Here is a 22,756-nt window from a genome sequence, read left to right as displayed (position 1 = left end):
TTTCTTTATTGCCAGAGTTTTCAGTTAGAAAGATAGGAATTTTGCTGATTATTATTATTAATTTTTTTTTTTTTTAATTTTCAGGAAGTGTAAGGAATTTCAGTCTTTTAATGTTTAAGTAAATGTTTAGGTTATACAGAATACATTTTTGTTTGTGCAGGAAGCTATAAATTTATAGAAATACTTGTGAATCAATTCCGGGAATTTCAGCAAGTACTGTAAGCATAAGTATAAACTTTCTTGATCAAGAAAACAACCTCTTGCCCACAACAGGGTTTGAACCCACACAGCCAACAATCCTTAGACTTATAGTCTGACACATTAACCATTCAGCCATGCAACACACATTTTAATTGTATAAGTTATATTAACACTGTAAAGATCATATGGCGAATTTTCAGCCTTGTTCGTGGGGAAAGACCTTTGGTACCAAAACATTCAATAAATCAGGTATGAGCAGAAACCCTAAGTAGAATCATGAAATTTCTATCCGCTAGCTGGCATAAAATATCTTAAAGTTCCTGTTGGGATTTCAACCAAAAGCCCTAAAGAGGAAGTAATTTTAGACTTATTTCCATAACTAAAACGGCATGGATGTCCTTTATTAGTAACTTTAACAATTTCAGTTTAATTTACTGAAAAGTAGATAAATTTTTTATCAGAGAAACTTCTTCATTGTTCTAAATAGTTAACTTATATCTATGTAAATCTTTATATAGATGATCAATATAATTATCTTTCATGGAAAGACATAAATAACACAAAGTAACTTAAAATAGACAAATCATAGAGATCATTCTAAAAGATTGAAAGGCTGTACAAAAATAAATTGTACATGCCACAAGCAATCAGGTTGTACTTCTGTCTAGGCATGTCTACAACTTCGATATATATTTAGATAAATATCTCGAGTCATGCTCACCTGTCAAATTGAAATGTTTGTTTAAATAACAAGGAACTATTCACTCCAATAAGTACTTGTACTCACAAAACAAAATTGCTATCATTAAAACTTATAGTTAAAACTGGATTTGTAGATATCAATATAACTCTTCTGGAAAAAGTAGTGATTGAGGGCAATTCAATTGTAGCCTTAAGTAGAAAAAAAACATATGCCACCCACTAGCAATATCATGGAGATTTAGATAATTTAGTAATAAGAGCATTAGAAAAAAATAAAATGAAAACCATACCCCACCCACTAACAATGTTGAGGATCTTATTGTAGATAAATAGAACCTGTACCCCACCCACTAGTATGACCTGTTGCAAGCAAAAACAATGAGGAAATAAAATTAAAAAAAAGTATCTTAGCAACCACAATAATCAGATTTAACATAATTGCTCAGTATTATCATAATAAAGTTATACAATACAGTGACAATATCACAACATTTCATTGGTAGTAACATATCATACATTGTGTCATACACCATTTTACTCCATGGCATAATATACGCCTTAAGGTGGAATGGTTTTCTAAGTGACTTTAACCCCTTAACCTGCTTGATAAGCCTTTGCCACACCAGTATAGAGCCAGGTCAGCATGCACATCTCGTCACATCAGCGCAGTAACAGGTTAACTCCTACCAAATTATATATCAAATTACATATGAAGATAACCCATTACAGCACTAAGGTGACGATCTGTACATTCTGACAAGCCTCTAAACTGTTGGCAGCTCAATCATTATATTGATAGTAAAACTTAGAATGGACTGTTACGAATTCAAAACTTGGCAAATCCAGTTAAATAGACTGTTCTGAATTCAAAACTTGGCAAATCCAGTTAAATGGACTGTTCCAAATTCAGAACTTGGCAAATCCATTACACAAATTCTGCAGGTTAAAGATTAATTAATGAGATAAAAATCTGGATTTTGACATCACCGGTATTGATGAACTCCCTGTATGGCCAAATCCAGAGATTTTTTTTTCAATCATGAAACATTCTATTATCCCATTATACAGTAAAATAAACATAACTAAAATATATCAAAAAATAATATCTGCAGTGTCAGTGTTCATTAAGATCTTTTTTATTATTAAAAAAAGGTAGTATAAATTTTATTGTGTTAAACTTTAAAGGGACTTCACTGAGGTTTTCTTGACATGATGGGACTGGAAATAATTTTTCTTATTGTTAATGTTCCATTTCATGTAGGTCTAGACCAATAACTTGTGTGCAAAATTTTGAATCATTCGCTCACTCAGTTTTTTTTTCTAGAATATTTATTCTAATTGTATGTAACGTATGACTCAACATCAAAAAGCATTGCAAAACTTTTCACTCAAATCAGACTAACAACAGCACAAAAATACGATTTTTAATTTATTTCCGAGTTGATTACTTCATTATCTTTTGCATATCTTTCTGTTTTAAGTTCCAAGGTGATCTAAGAAAAAAATTCAAACGCATTTTGGACCTCAGTGGAGTTCCTTTAATAATTTGCAGAAATATTATAATCAATTTTAGATTTCTGGAAAATTCGTTCAAGATGTTATTTTCTCAACAAAAAAGCACCTAGGGAAGAATTTTACAAATAAATAATGTTTTTTAATGCTTAAAAAAATATATTTGTTCAAATATTCATAAAATATTATCTTTAATTAAATTATACCATATTTTCAATGCATTTAGACATAATTGACATTTGAAAGAATTCTGTTGTAAGGCTCAAAATAAAATTAGATCACTTTTATCCAACTATTAAAGGGACTCCACTGAAGGTTTTTGACATAATAGAAGTTGAATTTTTTTCTTTCTTGAAACTTTTAGTTTATTTGCTCTTCTTGTTTTTTTTGGAGTGATGGAGTGTTCGTTTTTATTGTGAAAATTGACCCAAAAATGAAAGCCTTCAAATGAAAGTCTTCGTTACTGAAATTTGGCCTAGAATCTCACAAAAAATCAATTTTACATTTAATTCTAAACATATTTCTTATAATCTATTTAATCTATTGCATATTTTTATGTTTTAAGTGCCCCAGTTGATCTTGGTAAGAATTTAAAATCTTTATGTTTTTAGTCTTTTTTTGTACTGCAGAGGAGCTCCTTTAACATAGTTTGAAATGACTCCGACTTTTTAACTTTCAGACAGACATGATTATGATTATGTGATTAAACAGGACAAAAACTAACAGCTGATTTGGAAACAGACTATAACTTTTCAAAAAATGTAGTATGCACAATGTATTTGTGTACAAATTAATAAAAAACAACAACTTGTAATGAAACAATAACTGAAGGATGAAAGTTACATTTTTAGAAAAATGAACACCAATGATTTAAGGTAAATACTATTGAAAAATAACATTTATTCAATGAAATAGACTATATATTCTGAGAAGTTAAAAGTGTTAGGTTTTAGTACCAACTTAGTTATAAAAGTAAAAATTTATGCTTAATAAAATAAATTGTTACTTAAATTTGAAAAACTGAAAAATGGAAATAAATGTTAAGCCATTTTTTGCTTCACTAGATAAAAAATAAGCAAAACAGAGAATAAAATGCCTGTGTAAGGTATCAATCTTAAATGTTACCATAGACAGGTGTATGAGGAAATTCATTTTGATGACCATTAAATTTTCAAAATTTACAAAAAAGGGGATAATTTTCATACAATTTGTTTTATCAGAATTTACAGATTTCAAGAGACTCATGTCCCTTTAAGCACATAATATTATGGTAAAGGCAAATTTCGCTTTTTACCAATGAAAAAAATATATTCCCACCTATCGCATGACTCTATTCCCCCTATAGATATATATTTATATAAGCTTCAACTTTTATTTTCAACATTTACTGCCCTAAATTAAATATAATATAAGACCCTGCCAATATTTTTCATTTTGAAATTACATTCACAGGTTTAGTGTGTGATGTTTGCCATGACCTACTATAGTAATTGTAACATATTGGTTGACAGCTTTTGTTTGTAGTGGATTTTTCAGTCTTATGTTTTACCAATAATTTCCTGTAATTTGATAAAAATAGGGCTACTTTTTTATTAGCTCCAAGGAAATTTGATAAAATAATCACAACAAACATTTGTATCTAATAATGAAAAAAGGCGATATATTTTCAGCCCATTCCACAAAAACTTGATAGTTATAAAAGTTTCTTTGGAAATGTTGCTTTTTTTCATCAGAAAATTGCCTCTTTTTATATTAACCGTCAGTAAGACACAGAGTAGCTTGTGGATTAAACTGTTTCTTTTTTTTCTATTCGGTCACACCAACCTTGTTTGACATACATGTACCAGTACATCATCAACTCCCTGACTCTCTAAAGAGAATTTGAGCCGTGTCACGACAAAACCAACATAATGGGTTTGCGACCAGCATGGATCCAGACCAGCATGCGCATCCGCGCAGTCTGATCAGGATCCATGCTGTTCGCTATCACTTTCTTTACTTGTTATAGGGTCTGTAAGCGAACAGCATGGATCCTGATCAGACTGCGCGGATGCGCAGGCTGGTCTGGATCCATGCTGGTCGCAAACCCATTATGTTGGTTTTGTCGTGACACGGCTCATTTAATGGTCACCAAAATGAGAAACCCCTTTAAAGCAGCATGCCTCCAGATTCATGCTAATTTTTTCATAAAAAAAAATGAAAAATGTTTTTAATAAGTCAAATATTGTGAAAAGAACAAAGAAAGTAATTTACACAATGCAAACGGCACTTACAATCCACTTAAATACTATAGAGGTAAAATATGCAAAAAAAGCCTTTTCTGTGTTAGTCATGTGGTAAAAATATGGTGATAAATACTGACAAAATGTAAACTTTTACTTGAATCTTTATACTTTCTTAAAAACATAGCACATTTTTTTCTGAAGAAATATTTTGGGTCACTTGGAGGCGTGCAGCTTTAAACCTTCTAGGTAAAGCTTTAAACATTATAGGTCAGCAGAATTAATGAACACATTGAATCAAATCTGGTCATATAATTATTAGTTAAAACATCTGAATGAAAAAAAAAAAAACTTAACATATTGCAATAGTAAAAGAGTATACTATAAACGTTGCAACTTATATAATGCAATATAATCACAAACAAAAATATACAGATAAACTGATGAAAAAAAAAAGTGGATAAGTTTGTTTTACAAAATATTATATTTGATTCGGAAATGGAACTGGAATATGACAGTGTCTCAATATACATCGATGATTCTACAATTTCATTTGAATTACAAAATATCTTAATCATCTCCTAGTGCACAAAAGATTTGTTATGAATAGATATTGTGAGGAGGAGAAAAAAAAAAGAATCTATATTTGTATCACAGTCTTTTCAAAATATAACCTTGTCATACACTACCGTATATCAGGAAATGTTTACAAGCTGTTTGAAAAAAAAAATTCAACAACAACATATAAACGCTTATCAAACTATAACTTCTTCCTCATTGCAAACATAATACCCAACACGACCACGGTCGCTTTCGCTTGCGGCAATCTCCCGACATACGGTATATCTCCAAGCACTCAGCTTACGATGATGTCGTAGATGGGAGCGATCTTTGTTCCTGAGTGTGTGATGAAGAGGGAATCTGAGAAGAACCAAACAAGTGCTCCCCTTTAACAGGAGCTGTGCTTGATTCACTAAACTGTCCTGAATCAGATCTATAACCTTGACCTTGAATTGTTGGGCTCTGAGAATTAGCTGGGGACCTGTTCCTGTGACCTTGACCTGGACTGTCTCTTTGAATCTGTTGTACAGATTCAGATTGTTTTTGGTCTTTTTCAAAAGCATAAGTATCTTCCAAACTCTGCTGCTTTTGCTGTTGAGAAATTTCTGCTGCATGAGCAGTCACTTCCTTATGGGTTAAGGAAATACACACATCTCCCACTGAAAGTTTGTGGCACTCGAGCCCGTACCGTTTCATTGTCCAAGTTGGCTCACATGATGACCAGCCCTGGCCAAACACAAAAAAAGGATGTTCTACTGTTGCCTCTACTCTAACCTGGAAAATATAAATATTTATTGAATAAAAGAATGTTCAGATAAACAATATTTTTGGATAAAAGAATGTTAAGAAAAAATGAAATTTTATTTGTAGAAGTATCAAAGTTTTGCCCTTGGTTGCTTATTTAGTTATTATATGACTCTCCTGCTTTTAATAGTATTATATGGCCCTCTAATTAAATGGCTATTATATGACCCTCTTGCTTTAAATGTTTATTATATGACCCTCATGATTTGACCCTTTTGCTTTTAATGTTATATGACCCTCATGATTCTATTTGGTTATTATATGACCCTTATGCTTTTAATGGTAATATATATCCCTCACAATTCTATTTGGTCATTATTTGACCCTTCTGCTTTTAATGGTATTATATGACCCTCATGATTCTATTTGGTCATTATTTGACCCTTCTGCTTAAAATGGTTACTTTATGACCCTCTTGATTTTATTTGGTCATTATATGACCCTTCTGCTTTTAATTAGGTGATTATATGATTATGACCCTCATGATTTTATTTCCGTTTTTGTTTAGTTGCATGTTTTCAATTGGTTATAACAGGACACTTGTCGCCTATGCTTATATTAGGTATTAATATATATATATTACCCATATGGATTTACTTGATTATATGACCGTCATTTTATTTTATTTTGGTTATTATATGACCAGCTTGCTTTAACTTTGTTATTGTGTGTGACACCTACTCATATTACTAAACATATATATATATGGTATAAAATTATGAATCACACATCTGTTTTCTTATACATGTATGCATGTGACTTATTGAATGAAAGTTATGGTATTACATACATTTGCATAGCATACGTACATGCCTGGTAATTACTTTATACAATCACTGGAAGCCGGCCAAGTCAGGACAGCAGCTGTTTAAACATTGATGATGACTCACATACACACACATTTTTACCGTCAGGCTAACATACTTTAATTAAATATGACACTATTAATTTTCGCATTTAATTTATTCTAATTTATTCTTCTACGAGAATGTTTGATGAAAACAATTTCTATCCAATTTGAAATGATTTCCTGGAAAATTCGGAACAACAAAGGGGTGGCCCAGTTGGTTTCAAACCAAGGTCCTATGATTCAACAGTTGTTTTCTAACAGACATCCCTACTTTGTTAAAACTAAATCTGGCTCATAGTTAAACTTGTTCATTTCTGTGTCAGACTGACCCAGTCTGATTGTTTTAATGCTGATTTTAACACATTTTTTGGTCATGCCACAACTTATTGTCCACCTAAGCCAGCTTTCCTGGATAACTAACCAGTAATAACCAAATTCTCCACAATTGACCGGTTACTAATTCGAAATGATTTTTGAATAAGCAGTGAGAAACAATTAACATTAAATTTTGCACTCAATGTCTGAGATTGTAACAGAAAAATTTCTCCTAACCAGGAGCAAGAATCAAACCAGAGTCAAGGATTGAACAAAAATCCCTGTTATACAAGTCTCTTGTGCTAAGCGGGCGGGCAGACTTACTGACACACTTGAGTCTTCATTCTGTCTTTTTACTGACCCAGTTACCAGTCACAGGTAGTATGAAGATGCTTATCAGGTTAAATCTTTCTTTCATTTTTGTAGGAATAATTCATCAAAAGCAATGACAACCAATCAGATTCACTTCATATAAAAGCTTTATGAGCCGTCCAACTTTTATTCTGGAACAGTTCATTATTAATTTACGAACTCATGTGACCCCCATGAAAATAAAATTGGACAGATGTGCAGGCTTGTCCGGCATTGGCTTTTCAAGTTGGTAATTAAGGCCTTCTAGAGTTTGGGTTCAGCATTATATGATGGTAAAAAATCATTCTGTCTCTCCCACAGTAGAAAAATTTCAAGAAATGCTTATAATTATGCAGCTTTAACTATTAATCCATTGTGGCAACATAGTATATTACATTTATTTTCTTCTTGATTATTTTTTTTTTTAATTTTAGCTTTTACGATCAAAATAGAAACTTGAACATCAATATAACCTTGAACCTTTAATGATTTCATCATATCTATATATTATATCTACAAGTCTATCTTTGTCTACTTATTAATTTCATAATTTATTTCTCTCTTAATTGCAAGAAGGAATTTAATTGGACTAATTTCCTATTTCCATTCTTAGTACTTATCGTAACGGAAATAAATAGCGTCGTGACACACCTATTAACTACAAACTACATTTTCTCATGATTTAAATCACCTTATTACCATATTTAACATCGCTGGAAATAAATACTGTCAATGCCATGCAGTCGTTTTATTTCAAGAAGATAAAAGGATCTTGTTTTTGTTTTTTTGTTTTTTCATAAGAATAATTTTATCTAAAAGTTATGTAACATCAGAACCGTGTGACACTTAAATCACATTGTATAAACCAGTTTAAACGATCTGCAATTTTAATATCGCAGACCTTTATCTTTTATCTGTTGCATAAGTCTGGGTATTATTAAATATTTTTAGTCTTTTCACACACTTTTTCCCTTCATACATTGTATAATGAGGATAAAAAATAAAATAGAAAATGCCTTTTTAGACAGATAACTTGTCATAAAATGTTTTCAAACTACTTTTCTCATACAATCATAAATATAGTCAACCCTGATTAAATGGCAGTCCACACCTCCATATAACAATAATATTATTACTCTTTTTCTGGCGAGATTAGATAGTATTTAGGGCAACCAAAAAACCTAACCCATAATGCGGGCAATCTAATCACCTGTGGTTAGGGCACCCTTTAAACTTAACCTGTGAAGAGGACGAAGAGGACAATAACAAATCCTACCCTGTGATAAACCTAACCTGTGATATCTAGACCTTACCCTGGTAAGGACAACCAGAAGATCAAACCTGTGTGATTAGGGCAAATTGAAGATCAAGCATATGAAGAGGAGAATCTCAAGACCTAGCCTTGTGATGAGGGCAACCTCAAGAACTTATCCTGTGATGAGGTCAAGATCTTATCCCATAAGGTCAACTTGAAGACCTAGCCTGAGACAAGGTCAATCATAAGACCTAGTCCTGTGACAAGGGCAATCTCAAGACCTAGCCTGTGACAAGGTCAATCTGAAGACTTAGTCTGCGACAAGGGTAATCTCAAGACTTAGTCTGTGACAAGGGTAATCTCAAGACCTAGACTGTGACTAGGTCAATCTCAAGACCTAGCCTGTGACAAGGTCAATCACAAGACCTAGCCTGCTAGCCTGTGACAAGAGCATCTCAAGACCAAGCCTGTAAAAAGGTCAATCTTAAGACCAAACCTGTGACAAGGGCAATTGCAAGACCAAACCTGTGACAACGGCAATCTCAAGACCTAGCCTGTGAAAACGGCAATCTCAAGACCAAGCATGTGACAACTGCAATCTCAAGACCTAGCCTGTGACAAGGTCAATCTTAAGACCTAGCCTGTGACAAGGTCAATCTTAAGACCAAGCCTGTAAAAAGGTCAATCTTAAGACCAAGCCTGTGACAAGGTCAATTTGAAGACTTAGCCTGTGACAAGGACAATCTCAAGACCAAGCCTGCAATACGGTCAATCTCAAGACCTAGCCTGTGACAAGGGCAATCTTAAGACCTAGCCTGGACAAGGGTTATCTGAAGACCTAGCCTGTGACAACGGCAATCTCAAGACCTAGTCTGTGACAAGGGTTATCTGAAGACCTAGACTGTGACGAGGTCAATCACAAGATCTAGCCTGTGACAAGAGCATCTCAAGACCAAGCCAGTTATAAGGTCAATCTCAAGACCTAGCCTGTGACAAGGTCAATCTCAAGACCTAGCCTGTGACATGGTCAATCTCAAGACCTATCCTGTGACAAGGTCAATCTCAAGACCTAGCCTGTGACAAGGTCAATCTCAAGACCTAGCCTGTGACAAGGTAAATCTCAATACCAAGCCTGTGACAAGGTCAATCTCAAGACCTAGCCTGTGACTAGGTCAATTTTTCTTCAATGGCTGAAAAATATTTTAATAAAACTGCAGCTTAGGGGGGTCAACTGCCAAGATTTGAAGCAAAATGCATTAAAATTAGCATTATAAAACCAACCAACCAAACACCAGTCAATGGGAGGAAGTCATACAGGTTTAACTGTACATTTATTCATGAAAAACCTCTTGTCTGATATCTTTCACCACCACTTACAACACTTCACTATGTCTCTATACTTAGTGCTTCACACAATGTTAACAATTTATTTTCCCTGAAACATTTATTTATCTTTACAAAGTTTACATTCATATGATCAAATCATGAAACAAATCTTTAAAGTCTTAAAATATTATGCAAATAGGCACATGGGTTCAAGGGCAATTAAAGGGAACAAATCTTCATTTGTTCCAAATTTTGAGATTTATCAAGCATCTGCTGATACTATAATCACTATATAACATGTAACCTTTGACCTTTATGTTTTACCTTGACCTTTGACAAAACTATCACTTATCTCAAAATTCTTTCATGTCAGACCGGACTCCTCCATTTTATTTGTAACTTGTATAATCAAATGCTACATAATTCTAATTTCATCAGCAGACGTTAACACCATCCACTTTAAGTCATGTGATACCCTGATTCTGGAAATGCTTAAATTTCTTTACACAAGCAAGCTCCATATGTTTAACATGCTACAGTTACCTAACACTTTAAGATTTAACAAATTATGTAACGATACATGACGTTACTTACAGCTTTATTCATCATTCACGATTCTAATAAAATTAATAAGTCTATTATATTAATATCATCTCTTGTTCCTTTGTAAGTATATTTAGATTGATTACTTTCACAAGTTCAACACACACGATCATTTTTCATTATCAGTATACCTCAAATGAATCCATGAACTTGTGTGGACAACAGTTATCTGGTTACATAATAGCTTTAATATTGTTGTAGTATTGTTGTTCATTTATCTTCACTAACACAATATCAATTGAACTTGCACTTTTCTTGATCAGCTGTTTATGGATACACTTTTTTTAGCTTTTTTACGCACTAAACTATTTTTTTATTATTTTGCAGCAGATTTTGAGAAAAAAATGAAACAATTAAGTTATATGTAGCCTCTTTCAAGTTTAAATCATAGAAAACCAAAGGTGTTCCCGCTTTGTATTGTTGTACGCTAGTCAACCCTGGCCCACAATCAACCATGCAGGTATGGAAGACATTCATGTACTTGGCTAGATTTGACCTATATAACCCCGTAACCTGCTGGAACCAAAAGTAAGTAGCCTTTGCATAGGCCAACCCTGAACTCATGTGCAATTTTTGTATATTTTTAATGAATCCCCTTACACTTGAAATTAACTGATCTAAAAGCTTGGCAAATCTTTTATATGTGTTAAGGGTGAAACAAGAGCGATCAGTAATCACATGTGTCGCCTCATGATGGCCAATTTCATGTTGGGACAAATTTTGTGACAGACGGACAGACAGACGGACAGTGCACAACTAGACTAACAACTTTGTACTGATCATAAATTGCACCAGTAGTTTATGAGGAGTAGTCCGGACAAGCTTTTGCGTATCTGGCAACACACAGAAAAAAACACCTTTTTATCAAAGGGCCATAACTCAGCCAAAAATCATTCAACCGGAAAACCCGTGCAATATGCGCAAGGACTTGAGCTACAGATCAATCCTGTAAAGTTTCATTGAAATTGCATAAGTGGTATAAGAGAAGTAGTGTGGACAAAGTTTAAAAATAAAAATTATTAAAGGGCCATAACTCAAACAAAAATCATTGAACCGGAAAATGCTGACAATATGCACAACTAGACTTGGTACTGATCATTCCTGTAAAGTTTGGATGAAATTGCACCAGTAGTTTATGAGGAGTAGTCCGGACAAGCTTTTGTGTATCTGGCAACACACAGAAAAAGAAACCTTTTTATCAAAGGGCCATAACTCAGCCAAAAATCATTCAACCGGAAAACCCGTGCAATATGCGCAAGGACTTGAGCTACAGATCAATCCTGTAAAGTTTCATTGAAACTGCATTAGTGGTATAAGAGAAGTAGTCCGGACAAACTTTAAAATTAAAAATTATTAAAGGGCCATAACTCTGACAAAAATCATTGAACCGGAAAATCCTGACAATATGCACAACTAGACTTGGTACTGATCATTCCTGTAAAATTTGGATGAAATTGCACCAGTAGTTTATGAGGAGTAGTCCGGACAAGTTTTGTGACGGACGGACGGACAGACGGACAGACAGACAGACAGACAGACGGACAGACAGACGACGGAGAAGTGATCCCTATATGTCGCCACTACTCCGTAGAGGCGACACAAAAAGGGGCAATGTCAGAGCAATACTAAGTCTGTGACTGTCACCAATTATGGCATTACTTTCATTTAACTTTTTTTACGCTTGCAGCAATACTTTCCGGTCATGGCATGTTTCTTTTCATGTACTCAACTGTCTATGTTACCCAAGTTTTATACATGATTAAAGTAGACTTTAAGTGATCAGCATTTAAATACCTTCCTTATTTAACAACATCCAAGGTCAAGTGGTGTAACAACGAGGTAAGTGAACAGTCCTTTAATAAGGACCTTTTTTTCTTCCTTCCTATTTCATATTACCAGACTGTAAGGCGCCTGTATTTTTCGAAAAATGGCAGAGCACTAAAAATGATCAGAAAATGTTAACAGAGATGGAAAAAGCCCAACAGAGGTGGATATTGCTTTACAGAAACCGAGGTGGAAATTGCCTCAATGTAGTGGAGGTGGAAAAATGAAAATGCTTCACATGGGTGGAAATTGCCTATAAGGGAAATCCAGGGGTGGAACTGCCTAAGAGTCAGAAAAAGAAATTGACTGATATGGGTGTAAACTACCTCAAAGAGGCAGAGGGTAGAAATTGCCTTATTGCCACAAAGAGACAGAGGTTAGATTTGACTGACATGGGTAAACTGCCTCAACGAGGCAAACATTTTGAGGCAGACAGAAGAAATTGAATGGCATTTAAACTGTAAACTACCTCAAAGAGGTAGAAGGAAGAAATTGCCTTAATGGCTCAAAGAGGCAGATGTAGAAACTGATTGACATGGATGGAAGTTGCCTCAGATAGGCAAAGGAACAAACTGCCTAACATGAGAGGAATTTGACTCAATAAGGGGAATACCATCTCAAATAAACAGTATAAAATTTCCTCATAGAAGGGAAATTGCCCAATATATATGGGGAAATTAGTAATGCTACAAAAATAAGGCAAATCATTCATTTTATATTTGCTTTCCTCAAAAACAGGTTACTTTATATTCCTTATATTTAAAGTAAATTGGTCTGTCAGTTTATCACTTGATAAGCCAATGACTTGACTCACATGATACTTTTTATGAATTTTATCAGAGGTGTTTTATAGTCTTTTAATTACACTTAAGTCATCAATGCAATCTGACATGGCCCTAAACTGTTGGCAGACTTACTTAAAATTTTCATCCTGATATTCCTTAAATTGATAATGGACAGTTCCAAATATGTCAGGTGGACAAGTCCATTTAAAAAAAACTCTGCAAGTGAAAGGTTAAAAGGCTATTTTAAGTGCAAATACTAATAAGAAATGAAAACTAAAGAAAACTGATCTTATTACTAATATTTAAACCATTAAATTACATCTACCATATTTAGAATCATGAATGAATTTCTTATTATGAAACATAATATTGTCATACCAATCAAGAGTTTCCATGAGAATTTATTGTCCTATCATATAGCAAGGTTTCATTTGTCTTATTCTACAGAAGCACATGTGTGGACAAAATAGAAACCAAGGCACTGGTATAGATCCAGGGCAACTTAGGTGCTTTTTGAAATCAAAATCCCTTACACTTACAATGGACAGTTCCGAAAACTTTCAAAATTCATATCATTACATAAATTAAGTAGGGTAGTAGGGTACGAGTCTTCTCTCTAGAAATGAATAGCTTTAAACTCACCTGAATTTTATGTTCTCCGACAACAAAACCCAGGACAGCTGTACCCTGAGCCTCATTCTCGTCGATATGTACAACGGTACTTGAATCAATCTTGAGATCACTGCTAGCATCCGCACTATGTCTAAAATCATCCGTTTCTAAATCCTCAACACGCTTGTATTCACCATTTCCTAACTGAATAATAGACCCCTTCATAAAATGTGGAGGATAATGTAAGTGAGGGGTCCGGCCGTGTGACATTTCAGAACCAGGTTGCGAACTTTCCGTCGTTTGCAAACCTTGTCTGTTAAAGTCTAACTTGTCACCACCTAAATTCTCACTCTTAGTTCTTTTAGCAACAGGTTCATCAGTATTTGTGAAAGCACTATGTTGTGGGTTTCCTAACGGAACAGAACTAGTTGAATCCGAGGGTCGTAAAATTCTATGTTTTAGACTACCTTCCCTACCTATCTTATAATAGTCTTGGGGGTCACGACCTTGACTTGGAGATTCTCGTAATGTAGATGAAAAAGTTACTCTAGCTGGTTCCGGAAAACCAGATGGCACAGGAAAATGATGCGCTTTTTCATCTTTTAACACACCTGTACTATACCGTCTTTTTTCTAGTTCAACTTCTCGTCTGTACTTACTATCATCTCTTTCATGCGTACCTAAATTTGTGTTTGCTATAAAAGTTTTACTACCGGGGGAAGTTGTTCTTGGCATGTGAAGGGAATATTGGCCTAGTACACCAGATGCACCTCCTGATCCCCCGCTGTTTCCGTATGGTGAACGGGGAACTTGTGTCTGAGCGGCATGACTGCCCATACTTTGCAACACTGCGGAATATGATCCATACTGTTGATCAAGAGTACCATGCATCACTCCTGTATTGTAACCTGGATACTGACTGTAAAACGCACTATATGGAGCAAGTCCAGTACCATGTGACCCTGTGGCATACAATGGAGAATACGGACCGACAGCTGAAGAACCAGCAGCTGTGGTGAATGGTGTCCCGTACCGACCGCTTTCCGGTACAGACTGAGGCGGCCGAAAAACACTTGCAAGAGTTACTTGGGGACCAGCCCCAGCAGTTCCTGCCACAATGCTACGTGAACCAATATCATGTAATGCAACACCCCCGGTACCTCCTATACGCCCTAATAACATCCCCTCAGTTGTTGCAACCTGAGGTTGCGTATGACTTTGAGTGCTTGAACCATCTGATAATAGACTTAAATTATTGTTGGTTCCACCAGTCGAGCTACCAGTCATTCTATTCCTGTCATAGCCATTAGATCCCGACATTCGCCAACCACTGTCAACATCATTTCCTCCAAATTTTAATTTGTCGTCTGCACATTTATTCTGAAAATTTGAATTGATATCCCGTTTTAAATTCTCTGTATCGAGATTTGTATCACTTTTAATTGTTTCTCCTAGTAAAGCAGCCTTTAGTAACACGCCTTTGTCACCTTTGCCTATCTTAGAATGAAACTGCACGTTTGACAAAGGGCCATGACTCTTGACAGCATTACTTAAAAGCGATTTGCTTAAATTTCTGACGGCTGTCTCCTGACTGGAGTTTTCACAATGTGACCAAATGACTGAAGTTCCCGGCTGTGTCCATCCACAGTCATCACTAGGGGGTGTCGGTGACGTGAATGTCTCGGAGCACAACAGTGACTGGGATTCGTCACCTGCAATTAGAATGAAAAACGTTCAATTTCATTATCAATATCAAATACAAGGCTCGCTGAGTATAGAAATTTTTACAAACATAACTCTTTTCATTTAGATCTTAGATATAACTATAACTAAACTTAACATGCTATAAAAAAATTATTACAATGTTTACCAGATCAGTGTCACTGAACTCTACAAGTTCATTTGCCTACAACCAATCGTAACTGGCTCATAAATTTGAAAATTGTGTAAAATAGCATAGTCAACTAGTAGCAATCAGAGGTCAAGTTGCCCATAACAAAATCTTTGCCAAGAGTACATTAAACTACAAATTAAATGTCATTATTATTGATCTTATTTGCACACACAATTCACCTACATATACACAGGGCCGGCAAAATCAATTGTCCGAGTTGCCCGAGTCGTAAAATTGTAGGTCCGGGCAAGTAAAAATTCTGCAGTTTACTTGTCCGTGGACAAGTAAATTTCGGCGGCTAAAAGAGGAATTCTGAAGAAAACTAGAAATGTGTCCATAGGACACGGATGCCCCCACACACCACTGTTCTGTCAATCTTATGACTCTAGGTCAAATATTTTTTGGACTACATGTTGAAAACTAAAAATCAACAAAGGGCCATAATTCTGTTAAACTTGGTCGCAGCAAAAATTCCTACCTTTACTACCATCTACACATTAAGGTTGTTAATCCCTGGAAGTTTAAGCAAAATCTGCCATCCGGTTTAAGAGGAGTTGCAATCACAAAATTTCTACATAGTATATAATGAAAAAAACAACAAAGGGCCATAATTCTGTTAAATTTGGTTGCAGCGAAAATTCCTTCCTTTACTGCCATCTACACATAAAGGTTGTTCATCCTTGGAAGTTTAAGCAAAATCTGCCATCCGGTTTAAGAGGAGTTGCATTCACAAAATTTCTATATAGTATATAGTGAAAAAATCAACAAAGGGCCATAATTCTGTAAAGTTTGGTCGCAGCAAAAATTCCTTCCTTTACTACCATCTTCACCTTAAGGTTGTTCATCCCTGTAAGTTTAAGCAAAATCTGCCATGTGGTTTAAGAGGAGTTGCATTCACAAAATTTCTACATAGTATATAGTGAAAAAATCAACAAAGGGCCATAATTCTGTTAAATTTGGTCGCAGCAAAAATTCCTTCCTTTACTACCATCTACACATTAAGGTTGTTCATCCCTGTAAGTTTGAGAAAAATCTGCCATGCGGTTTAAGAGGAGTTGCGTTCACAAAATTTCTTCATAATATCTAGTGAAAAAATCAACAAAGGGCCATAATTCTGTTAAATTTGGTCGCAGCGAAAATTCCTTCCTTTACTACCATCTACACATTAAGGTTGTTCAACCCTGTAAGTTTAAGCAAAATCTGCCATCCGGTTTAAGAGGAGTTGCGTTCACAAGATTTCGGGACGTACGGACAGACTGACGGACTGACGGACTGACACTCGGACGGACAAGTGCAACGCTATATGCTCCCACTCTGTGGGGGCATAAAAATCTAGTTCTTTTCTAATAGATCTAAATCAGAAGGAAAATCACACATTTAATACGAAAACTAGCGTGTGAAGTGTGGTGTCATTCATGAGGGCATTCCGTGCATATTAGGTTGTTACTATTTTAAGTGTTTACATAAATAGCGACCAACCAGGATTGGGGTTTTCCTTACGTCATGCAGTTACTGCATGCGCCCGGCAATTAACTAATTATTGGGGGTACATGTTTGTTTTGGTTTATGACTGCCGACTTAGCCTCTGCAATAAAATATTTTCGGTAGCAACGGGGTTCTGCCATAAAATTGAATTGGAAGCTGTGGTCTTTTCAATCGCATTTATTGTTTAGATAGCAGACACAGCATCAATCTCGCAACAATTGTCTTTGAAATACCGCTGTGGTGTATGAAAATTAAATACATTGTATAGCTTTTCCAGGTCATTCGGGAATATTTAGGCTCATATCGGCAATTTGACTGCTTGAATTTATGTGGACAAAGTCATTTTATAATTTATGTTATGTAAAGATTTCTTGTGAAAATGCCTTTGTTTTTGAATGTCTAATACTGGTGTTAATGTATACATGTCAGTTTCATCGTCGCCGATGGTAATGATGTCAAAATTTTCACAATTCATCTGCTGCAACCAAGCGTATATAAGTATATGATATTACATTCTGTGGCAATCATAATTATATTGTTAAAAAAAGCCAGATGTCATCAATTTGACAAATCTAACTCAAGAGTACATATGATTTTTTAAAAGGATTCAAATGATTATTATAGAGATGAATAGAATTTTAAGGAGTGAATAAATAAGAAATGGTACCAGAGTGCAAAACAATGAAGACAATATTTTAGAGCAATTTGGGTGCAAGGAAAACTGAAAAAGTGCTGGCAAAAGACCAATGCTCCTTCCAGTAAAATATACACAATTTGTCCATCCCTGTCGTTCTACTTTAATCTACTGCCGTTAACATTTTATAAATATATTTTATTATAATCATAATATATTATATTATTAAACATATCTTTTATTTTATTATTATGGCATAGAATGTTTAATAAAATTGAAAGAAAGTTCATAATCATATTGCTCTTCTTTATTAACATTTGCAGTAAATATTAAATATAAATACGGACAAGTGAACATTGAGTACGGACAAGTAAATTTCTTAGGTTACTTGTCCGTGGACAAGTACAATTTTCTGAGATTTTGCCGGCCCTGATACATAGTATGAACACAAAGATTTTCTTTCTGTTTTAAAGGCCCATTATGCGCCAGTATGCTTTAACTTTTATATCTCATTGATGTCACAATTCATTATTGTTTCCAAAAAGTCACACATTGGCCAATTTCCTGAATCATATTTTTGCTTCTGTTGAATTTTTGCAGTTAGGACATTTATAATTTAATGATTTATTTTGTAAACTAGATTGTTTACCTTTTGCTACTTTTATGACATATAACTTCACATTCAAAGGCGTTTGTAATTTTTTGTTTTGTTTTTGTTTACCCTTGGATTTTAAGTCACACCTTCACTACAAAGGTCATCTAGAGACCTTAAACCTGTTACTGATAGAGAAAGACCTAAAGAGCCCCTCCACGCATTATTTCAGGCACAAACCCTGGCACCAAAGTAGAAGCACTGACCTTCCGTAAGCCAAGTGGATAATCTTCCTCAAACAAAAGAGTCCAATATCCCAGGTGGGATTTGAACCTACAGCGCAGGTTTCAGTCACATGATCATTACATTCAAATAGCAAACTGGAGGCACGTTAAAGATTTAAAGACCGATGGTTTTCATTGCTGTATTATAATAGCAGTAAGACAAATAAATTTAAATTCTTCATGTTCAGGGTTTTCATTTTTATCTGAGGCAACAGATGAACAACCCATTTTGCCAAGAGTCAAGGGTGATACTTTAATATATAGGATGAAAATACAACCAATTTTAACAGCATTTTAACCGATGGTTGGGATAGCCAATCGGTTAATAATGAAAACCCTGCATGTTATAACTTGAGATTAGATTTCAACTATTGATGATTGGTGATTCATACCCCCACCAGCAAACTTAACTTTTTTTTTAAAAAAAGTGGTCGGAGGCAAAATTTAAGTCTACCTATATTTTATGATTAAAGGGAACATATTGCCCATAGGTGAAACAGCACAATATCTCAACTCATAGTAAAATATGTTGGACTACGTAACTAAATGACATACTAATTTTTTCTTTGTAATTTTCAAATTTTTCTACAGGCCTGCCCTTAAAGCTTATTACTATACTATTACTACTACAATTACTATGCGACTACTATAAGAAAAGACGCACGTAAAAAATCGTCAATTTTTTTCTTTATTATTTTTGAAATTTTCTTGAGGCCTGCCCTTTAAGCTTATTACTATACTATTACTACTACAAATACTATACCACTACTATGAGACAAGACCCTCGGTAAAATCGTCAAATCATTACATAGATATTTCAACAACTGTACTTACAATTCACATTCCTTTTCATTTATCTTTCAAGAAATTTAAATCCATACACTATGTTACCATATACATCAAAAGCTTTCACACTATTATCTACTTCACTGAATGACGACAGTTAGCTAAAATATCTTTAATCGTAAGCTATTTTTAAATCATACGAAATAACTTCAAATAAGTAAACATTCTGTACCAGTACTCAGCCATATATAAAATGTCAAATTTTAAAATGTCTGAGCTCAACAAGAGTACACTATAATTTTTATATCCAGCAAACTAAACTAAATAAGTAAAATAAACAGAACATATACCGAACAAACATTTTATATCTAAAAATCGTTAAAAGTTTTAAGCCCTTTTGGGTCAATGGATTTAACGTTTTGTAGTAAATTATCCTTCATATTTCACTTTGTAATTACCTATATGACTTGACATTTATTTCACTGTCTATGCCAGGTATAAATGTAGTAAATAAAATTGTTTAATCAAGCAAAAAGTCGCCAGATACGCCGGTTTACCACCAAGGGAGGTAGTACATGACAAGTGACATAACCAGATATTGAGAAATAGACAGATAAAGTTAACCACTCTGGCAGATTTCAATAAAAATGAATTAAATAAATTCAAATGACTGCAATTTTTGGAGATCATTAATCTTTAAGTGGTCGAAACTTCAATTTCAACATTATTTATTTGTATGTGTTGTTATATAACCATTACAGGTGCATTGCTGATTCAGTTATTTGTTGAAATACCCCCTTTTTTAAATGACTCTGGTAAAGGAGTCTGTTTCCCATTTGCAAAATGATGCTGAAAATTCAAAATTCCTTATTACAAAACACGTCTTCCCATTTGCAAAATGATGCTGAAAATTCAAAATTCCTTATTACAAAACACGTCTTACACTTTTTACAACTCTAAAAATTTCAAAATTTCGCATATTCATATGTATCTCAAGGGGTGATTAAAGATATAGTTTGCTCCTATTAGTTTAAACAGAGTTAATTTTAGACTGATTGTGAAAGACAGTACATTAAGCTTATGGACAGATATTATTTAGAACCAAGCAGTACTAAACAATGGGTGTAAAGTTTCTTGACCAACCTTACCCTACTGAATATATTAAATTTACTGATCATGGCTGCACTGCTGGCTATTCTGTAGCTTAGTGCTTATATTGAAATGTCCCCTAAAAATGATGAATAGTCTTGACCAAATTGAAGGAAGGACAAGTCCATTAAAGACATTTAGTGGGGTTACTGCTTGGTGCAATAACGATTTGGTCATCCCACCGTTACGAGGTCAAGCCAGCCTTCACACATTCACGCAGTCGGACCGGTCTTAAATTTACTCAATGCCCGTAACTGAATACTGAAACACCTGAACATAACGAGGGTAGTTCAACATTAAAGGTAAATATATAATTTACAAATTTAGCCGCGTAAATGTTAAAAGCAATACCATATTATACACATTCCAAGTTCAAGCAGGTATAAATTTTAAACAATTTTTTTATTTAAAGCGTAACAGTGTCTACTCCCCTGAAACTTTGTATCAAACAGTATTAGTCATGTTTCGAACATTTAACAACTCAATAACAACATGTTATATCTCAATAACAACTCTTAAAATAGCTGAGTTACTCACAATAAAACTGCTGATAATCCAAATATTAATTCCCGAACCATAAGGTTCAAATATAGTTACATCCTGTTGTACGTTAAACCTTCTTTTCCACAATTTCTATACATGACTTTTTCAGTAGTGGTCGACGGAGTGTATATAGCTTTTACAAACACTGTTTCATGAATAAGTTATTCAGCGTAAAACCAGACCAAAGAAGGCTAGCGATAAATATGCCTATCTGACATGTTCAATACGCGGGGCGATTTATCAATATGCACTAAATTACCAACAGTTGAATCATTATTACAAATTAATTTAAAGATAACCTATGATAGGGAAGATTCAGTAACTGTTTGAAACATGTCAATTTTTAACATCAAGACGTCAATTAAACATGTATCATATATAGTCAACTAGATTTTGCCTTTTCTCAACATTTAAATTTGAACACATTTATACACATGATGCATAGTTTAACAAATTTTATGTCATGACAACAAGTGCATAGTTTAGCTAATTTAAAATTATGACAAAGGAGTAATGGATAGTTTGAAAGGTTTTTTTGGGTTTGTTTTTAAAGTAATTTGAACTTGTTGTGCAAAATGTCATATAAATTTGTATAATTTGATTTGACCCAATTTTTTTTACCTCAGTTTTTAAGGCATACTACAGGCAGCTTTGGATTTACAATATTTGAATTGTAAGAGCTTTAAATTCAATGCATGAACAGAATTTAGAGGCAGCAAAAATGCTTAGTAAATTAAATTTACTATAAGTGCTGACCTTTCTCTTAAACACTTAAAACATATCAATTCCCACTTTAGTTTTACAAAAGCAAATGATGTATTACTTTACAAGAGGAGTAACTGATCCAATTACAACAGCACTTTGAAACAGAGACCTGAATTTCTAAGGCCCATATAGGAGTAAGTGGTCTATAAAGTTTAAAACTTTTGAGAAGAAATATTTCATTGCATATGTTATTTAGTAAATCAATTTAATTTGCCCATGAATTACCTGCTGTCTTCAATGAAGTGGTCAGTGAGAGTAAATGAAGCCACTGAGGTCAGTGCCATAAGATTTAAGCCAAACTTAAGCCTTCACTCATGGAATCTTGCTAGATCAAGGGCTGTGGCCTGCACAAGTATTAAGGTATCACTTTAATTCTATTAATGGATATAATTCTAAGCACAGAACAAACATTCATGCTAACCATTACCAAAATAAATAAATAATAAGCCACTGACTTAAGTTACAATTTCAGATTTTTCTTTCTTTTAACCTTTAGCCTGCTTAATGGCAACTGTCAGATTCTACCCATGCAACCAGTGCAGACCAAATTCAGTTTCATGGTCTGCACTATTAAAAAATGCTATACAGTCAGTATATATTTTGAAATTCTCCCTAATAATAGTGAATGGTTTCGTCCAGATTAAAAGAAGGGCAAGTCCATTTAAGATATTTAGCAGGGCATGGGTTAGAGACTTCAAACC

The 22,756-nt window shown here is 34.2% G+C and overlaps 1 protein-coding gene across 2 annotated transcripts; it reads right to left on the bottom strand.

Moving 5' to 3' along the window:
* Nucleotides 1–4,843: 4,843 nt before the first annotated feature.
* LOC132756338 (uncharacterized) lies at nt 4,844–20,087 on the bottom strand. 2 transcript variants are annotated; one of them, XM_060747386.1, is made up of 3 exons: nt 20,057–20,087; nt 13,954–15,635; nt 4,844–5,972 (listed from the first exon to the last, which is right to left on the bottom strand). In XM_060747386.1, exons 1-3 carry the CDS (start codon nt 20,070–20,072, stop codon nt 5,499–5,501), a joined length of 2,172 nt encoding a protein of 723 aa, XP_060603369.1. In that variant the 5' UTR covers nt 20,073–20,087; the 3' UTR covers nt 4,844–5,498. The 2 variants fall into 2 exon arrangements, with proteins under 2 accessions (XP_060603369.1, XP_060603368.1); XM_060747385.1 differs by lacking the exon at nt 20,057–20,087 and adding an exon at nt 19,647–19,803.
* Nucleotides 20,088–22,756: the final 2,669 nt, after the last annotated feature.

The sequence above is a fragment of the Ruditapes philippinarum genome, unplaced genomic scaffold (genome assembly GCF_026571515.1).
Source record: "Ruditapes philippinarum isolate M1 unplaced genomic scaffold, ASM2657151v2 ctg2065_1_1_1_1, whole genome shotgun sequence".
NCBI classification, from domain to species: Eukaryota; Metazoa; Mollusca; class Bivalvia; order Venerida; family Veneridae; genus Ruditapes; species Ruditapes philippinarum.
Note: the sequence above shows the minus strand (reverse complement) of the source record. Positions and strands in the feature narration are given on the sequence as shown.

Coding starts and splice junctions, on each gene's coding strand:
- LOC132756338 (XM_060747385.1), bottom strand. Junction 5,973..13,953: donor TCGGAGAACATAAAATTCAG/GTGAGTTTAAAG, acceptor TATATTTTCCAG/GTTAGAGTAGAGGCAACAGT.